Source organism: Nicotiana sylvestris, chromosome 11, assembly GCF_000393655.2.
Source record: "Nicotiana sylvestris chromosome 11, ASM39365v2, whole genome shotgun sequence".
Classification (NCBI taxonomy): domain Eukaryota; kingdom Viridiplantae; phylum Streptophyta; class Magnoliopsida; order Solanales; family Solanaceae; genus Nicotiana; species Nicotiana sylvestris.
Window position 1 is genome coordinate 55,528,979 of NC_091067.1, and position 6,189 is coordinate 55,535,167.

At 41.7% G+C, this 6,189-nt stretch overlaps 1 protein-coding gene across 1 annotated transcript; it reads left to right on the plus strand.

Moving 5' to 3' along the window:
* The first annotated feature begins 810 nt into the window (after window positions 1-810).
* Window positions 811-3,868, plus strand: LOC138881054 (uncharacterized). The gene is made up of 4 exons (XM_070161254.1): window positions 811-1,668; window positions 2,468-2,638; window positions 2,810-3,170; window positions 3,639-3,868. Exons 1-4 carry the CDS (start codon window positions 811-813, stop codon window positions 3,866-3,868), a joined length of 1,620 nt encoding a protein of 539 aa, XP_070017355.1.
* The last annotated feature ends 2,321 nt before the right edge of the window (window positions 3,869-6,189 follow it).

A 6,189-nucleotide genomic window follows, 5' to 3' on the forward strand; every position in this document is an offset into this window, starting at 1 on the left:
AACATGCCTATAGAATCTGCTTTGGTTTAAAATAAATTTTGCATGCTTTACTTTTCACAATTAGAAACCATGTCTATAGGGTCTAAATGGCTTTAACAGTAGAGATCATACCTATAGGATGTAAAGTAATTAAAGTCCAATTTTTCATTACAGCATATATCCAGCTTCATTTCCCTTATAGATCATGCCTATAAGTCCAAAGTCAACTTTTAATAATTTGATACCATGCCTATAGGATTTAAAGTCAGTTGTAATAGAGATCATGCCTATAAGGTCTAAAACTAGTTTAGTTAAAAATCAATTTGACTAGTGCATGTCTGAATCAAATTAAATAACCTACTCTTTTCGTGTTAATCAATATCATTAGAAAGTATGCCTATAGGATCCAAATCGTGTGTTTAAAATTAACCACTGCTCTACTACTTTCTTAATCAACATAGATATCATGCTCATAGTACATCACTATTATGCCTAGGCAAGCCTTAGGTAACGGTTTAAATAAAACTGGAATTGCCTTTTTAATTACCAATTGCTACAACCAGCAGGTAGGCCTGATTCGGACTTCTTTTCTGAGATATGTAATGAATCTGGTTCTGACTCAAACTCTGCTTTAGGATTTTAAAATTCAGACCTTAACTGTATTTAAGTCATGCTATTTATATGCATTGTTTGTGAAGGTGTGAAGCCCCGTGAAAATTTCCACTCTAAACTCAAAGGCTCGTAGTGGAAATTAGGGGATCCCATCAACGGGGTCGGTCAGGAGATAGGTTCCAGCAGAAGCAGAGGTCCCCGTGCCCCAGGTGCGGGAAGATGCACTCAGGTACTTGCTATCTAGAGTTACCTATATGTTATGGATGTGGGATGAGGGGTCATATTCAGAGACATTGTCGTGCATCCCGCCAGGGAGCGGGTGGGGGCATAACTCAGTCATCCAGCCAGGCAGTTGCTACATCTTCAACCCCCTCCCCAGCTCGAGGTACCCCAGCACCCGCAGGGCGTGGTGCAGCTAGGGGTGGTGCGCAGAGTTTAGGAGGATCCAGCCGGTTTTATGCTATGAGTGGTCGTCAGACTGCAGAGGCTTCTCTAAATATTGTTACATGTATTTTGACTGTCCAATCTCATGATGTGTATGCACTTATTGACCCTGGTTTAACCTTCTCCTATATGACCCCTTTTGTTGCTATGGGATTCGGGATAGAGTCGGATCAGCTTTATGGGCCCTTTTTGGTGTCTACCCTAGTTGGTGAGTCTATTATAGCTGCTCGGGTTTATAGGGGATGTGTTGTTACGGTACGGGGTAGGGATACCACGGCCGATCTTATTGAATTAGGGATGGTCGACTTTGATGTAATAATGGGAATGGATTGGCTTTATTCATGCTTTGCCAAACTTGATTGTCGGACTAGAACCATTAGGCTTGAATATCCTAATGAGCTTGTTATTGAATGGAAGGGAGATAATGTAGTTCCTAGAGGTCGGTTTATTTCCTACCTTAAGGCCGTGAAGATGATCAAAAAGGGGTGTATTTATCATCTAGTTCGGGTCACGGACACCAATGCCAAGGCGCTTAGCCTTGAGTTTGTACCAGTTGTGAATGAATTTTCGAACGTCTTTCCAGATGAACTCCTTGGGATTCCACCGGATAGGGAGATTGATTTTGGGATCAATGTGATACCATGCACGCAACCTATAACAATTCCACCTTACAGAATGGCACCGACAGAACTGAAAGAGCTAAAGGAACAATTGAAGGATTTGCTAGAAAAGGGTTTTATCCGGCCGAGTGTGTCACCATGGGGCACACCGGTCTTGTTTGTAAGGAAGAAAGATGGGTCGTTGCGAATGTGTATTGACTACCGACAATTCAACAAAGTTACAATCAAAAACAAATATCCTCTGCCAAGAATAGATGACTTATTTGACCAATTGCAAGGTGCTACATGTTTCTCAAAGATTGACTTGCGGTCCGGGTACCATCAATTGAATATAAGGGAGCAGGATATTCCAAAAACAGCCTTCAGAACCCAGTATGGGCACTTTGAATTTATGGTAATGTCTTTTGGGCTGACAAATGCCCCGACAGCTTTCATGGATCTTATGAATCGAGTCTTCAAGCCCTTTATAGACTCTTTTGTGATAGTGTTTATTGATGATATTCTTGTGTATTCCCGGAGTCGAGAGGACCATGCTGGCCATCTCAGGGCAATTTTGCAGACTCTTCAGCAATATCAGTTGTATGCGAAATTTTCAAAATGTGAATTTTGGCTTGAATCTGTCGCGTTCTTGGGTCATGTCGTTTCCGGGGAAGGAATTATGGTTGATCCTCAAAAGATTGCGACAGTGAAGAATTGGCCTAGACCTACCACTCCAACTGAAATTTGTAGTTTCTTGGGTTTTAGCTGGGTATTACAGGAGGTTTATGGAGGGGTTTTCTACTCTTGCCTCTCCATTGACTAAATTGACGTAGAAAGCAGATAAATTCCAGTGGTCCGATGCTTGTGAAAAGAGTTTCCAAGAATTGAAGTCAAGATTGACAACAACACCGGTGTTAGCCCTGCCAGAGGGTACAGAGGGGTTTTTAGTGTATTGCGATGCTTTAAGAGTCGGTCTTGGGTGTGTGTTAATGCAACACGGCAAGGTTATAGCCTATGCTTCTAGGAAACTCAAGAATCATGAGAAGAACTATCCAACCCATGACTTAGAGTTGGCAGCAGTGGTGTTTGCACTAAAGATTTGGCGACATTATTTGTATGGGGTCCATGTGGATGTATTTACGGATCATAAGAGCCTTCAATATATTTTCAAGCAGAAAGAGTTGAATCTGAGGCAAAGAAGATGGCTCGAGTTACTCAAGAACTATGATATCGATATTCTCTATCACCCGGGAAAGGCCAATGTTGTGGCGGATGCTCTTAGACGAAAACCTATGGGAAGTTTGGCTCACTTGAAGGCATATCAAAGGCTGTTGGCCAGGGAGGTTCACCAGTTGGCTAGCTTGGGAGTTCACCTTGCGGACTCTAATGAAGGAGGGGTAATTGTGCAGAATAGGACTGAATCATCACTTGTGGCAGAGGTGAAAGAGAATCAATTTGTGGATCCATTGTTAGCACAACTAAAAGAGGGGATTCTCAAACACAAAACCAAAGCTTTTTCCTTGGGCATGAATGATGGTACCCTACGGTACCAAGACCGCCTATATGTTCCTGATATCGACGGTCTTTGGGAAAGGATCATGGCAGAAGCTCACACTTCCAGGTACTCCGTGCACCCAGGTTCCACGAAAATGTATCATGATCTCAAGGAAATTTATTGGTGTAATAACATGAAGAAAGATGTGGCGGACTTTGTGGGAAAATGTCCGAGTTGTCAGCAAGTAAAGGCCGAACACCAAAGGCCCGATGGATTGGCTCAAAGCATAGAAATTCCAATGTGTAAATGGGAGAGGATCAACATGGATTTTGTGGTAGGGTTACCACGCACTCCGCGCAAGTTCGACTCAATTTTGGTGATTGTTGATCGACTCACAAAGTAAGTGCACTTCCTTCCAGTCAGATCTACCGACACAGCGGAACGCTATGCTCAGTTTTATATCAAAGAAATAGTCAAGTTACATGGCACTCTAGTCTCAATCATTTCAGATCGAGGGGCTCAGTTCACAGCCAACTTTTGGAAGAAGTTTCAACAAGGTTTGGGTACGCAGGTAAATCTTAGCACAGCTTTTCATCCACAAACAGATGGTCAAGCAGAGTGGACTATTAAGACTCTTAAAGACATGTTGCGCACTTGTACTCTTGATAAGAGTAGTTGGGATGACCATTTACCACTCATAAAATTTGTTTACAACAACATCTTCCATGCTAGTATCTAGATGGCACCATTCGAAGCACTGTATGGTAGGAGATGTAGGTCTCCCATTGGGTGGTTAAGGTTGGAGAAGCGGAATTGATAGGGCCGGGCCTCGTGCATCAGGCCATGGAGAAAGTCAAGATTATTAAGGAGAGATTGAAAACTACTCAGAGTCGCCAAAAATCCTATTCGGATGTGCGTCGCAGAGATTTAGAGTTCAAAGAAGATGATTGGGTATTTCTGAAGGTTTCCCCTATGAAGGGCATCATGCGATTTGGAAAGAAGGGAAAATTGAGTCTGAGGTATGTTGGACCATACAGAATCGTTCAGAGGATTGGTCAGGTGGCATACAAGGTTGAGCTGCCACCCGAAATGTCATTAGTACACCCGGTCTTTCATGTGTCTATGTTGAGGAAGGTAGGGGGAGATCTGTCCACTATTGTGCCAGTTGAAAGTATGGAGGTAAATGAAGAACTATCATATGAAGAAGTTCCAGTTGCCATTCTTGATAGGCAGGTTCAGAAATTGCATCCGTGAAAGTATTATGGCTGAACCAACAAGTTGAGGAAGCCACTTGGGAAGCCGAGGATGAAATGAAAAGGAAGTATCCACATTTGTTTGAATAGTCATGTAATAGCTTTTATGCATTTAGCTCCTATGAACTCTCATCTTTAGACTTGAAATATGCAAAACTGTCCTATTTCGGTTATATGTTGCCCATGCGGCCATGGTTAGTATTATACGAGTTATCTTATGTCTTATGTCTATGGAATGTGTACATGTGGTTAGGATATGTTTCTGTGGCTCTCTGATAGGTGGATAGGCCTAAATACAGAGGAAACTCTGGCAAAATTTTTGGAAATTTAGGGAGTTAGCTAAATTTGGGGTCTATAAATAGGTTTCAGGTTGCAAAGAGCAGAAGATTATACAAAGACTGCTAATAAGTGAACCTTGATCCTCATTTGAAGACGAATGATCTTAAGTGGGGGAGGATGTGAGGCCCCGTGAAAATTTCCACTCTAAACTCAAAGGCTCGTAGTGGCAATTAGGATCATGTGTTAGTGATGCGGAAATTCTTCTAGCTCGTCGCGGTTCGGACCTTTTTTACTGATCTATGCTCTAAAAAGTCAAGAAATGATGTTTTCTAAAAAATGCGATTCTGTCGTGGAGAATACGGTTGCATATCAGGTATGCGGACCACATAGTTGCCGCAAAGTGAGTCAGTATGTTGGTCAGTTTGAGGTAAACTATGCGGTCAATTATGCTATTACATAACCGATACGTGAACCGCATAGTCGACACATAATTCCCTTGATATTTTGTAAGGGGCAGTTCTGTAGTGCATTATGTGACCGCAGAACGGGTATGCAGACCGCATTTCTGCCGCATACCCAGACAGTGTGTTCAAGTTTGGGGGAGTGTTTTTGCGGTCTGCGGACCGCATGTCGACTTTGCGATCGCAGATCTGACTCGGGGCTCCAATTTTCTACATTTTAAACCCGACGCCCTATCGTTATATTCAGTGTAATAGCTTATTTTGAGCCTATTTCCTTATATTTCTAGAGTGAGAGAGAGGGGTCTAAGAGAGGGAAGGTGCTTCTCATCAAATTACTCCATGAATCCTTGGTAAATCATTGAAGATAATCAAGTGAGGGACCCAAACCCTCATCCCAAGAGGCAAGGCTTCATCACCTCAGCTCCTATTTTTATACTTAGCTATAAGAGGGGTCATTAATGAGGTAATTCATTGGTATAAGAGTGGATTTCTTTCATGCATATCAAACCTTAGAGTGTTGGGAGGTAGTGAACTAAAAAGAAAGCAATTGGGGTATAGAATGATAGAAATTTCTCTCAAAAAAGGGCCTAAGATCACAATGCACCTTTAGTGTTTGATAGTATGCTCAAAACAAGCTAGAATCTCAATCTCGTCTCTAATTCTCGGTTTAATTTGTAATTCTTACACAATATATCGAAGTGCTAAAAGTTCCGGAAATTCGTAAGGAATAAGGAAAGCTTTATTGAGGTATGTATGGCTAAAACCCCATCTTTTAGAAATTGAGCTTCATCGTTGGTTGTGTGAGTACGGTAAGATTAAATTGAATTGTTGTATTGATTGCTATTTCACTTGACTTGGTGATGCAACCTTATATGTGTGGAAACTGTGTCTCAAATTGATCAACGTGCTATTCTTGATAATTTGAAAAGGTGCAAGGACTATGAATCATGTATCGAAATGCTTAGACCTTAGATTGAAATTGAAGTGCGTTGTTGTGTCATTTACATAAAGTCTCATCTCCTCCTACAACCTTATTTGCTCTTGTGTTCTATCCTCTCTTGAATTAC

What these genes read in the sequence shown, in the direction of transcription:
- LOC138881054 (XM_070161254.1), top strand. Translation starts at nt 811, where the DNA reads ATGCACTCAGGTACTTGCTATCTAGAGTTACCTATATGTTATGGATGT. An exon ending in TGTTAATGCAACACGGCAAG is followed by an intron (nt 2,639 to 2,809) that starts GTTATAGCCTAT and finishes ATTTTCAAGCAG; the next exon opens with AAAGAGTTGAATCTGAGGCA. An exon ending in TTCCTTGGGCATGAATGATG is followed by an intron (nt 3,171 to 3,638) that starts GTACCCTACGGT and finishes CAATCATTTCAG; the next exon opens with ATCGAGGGGCTCAGTTCACA.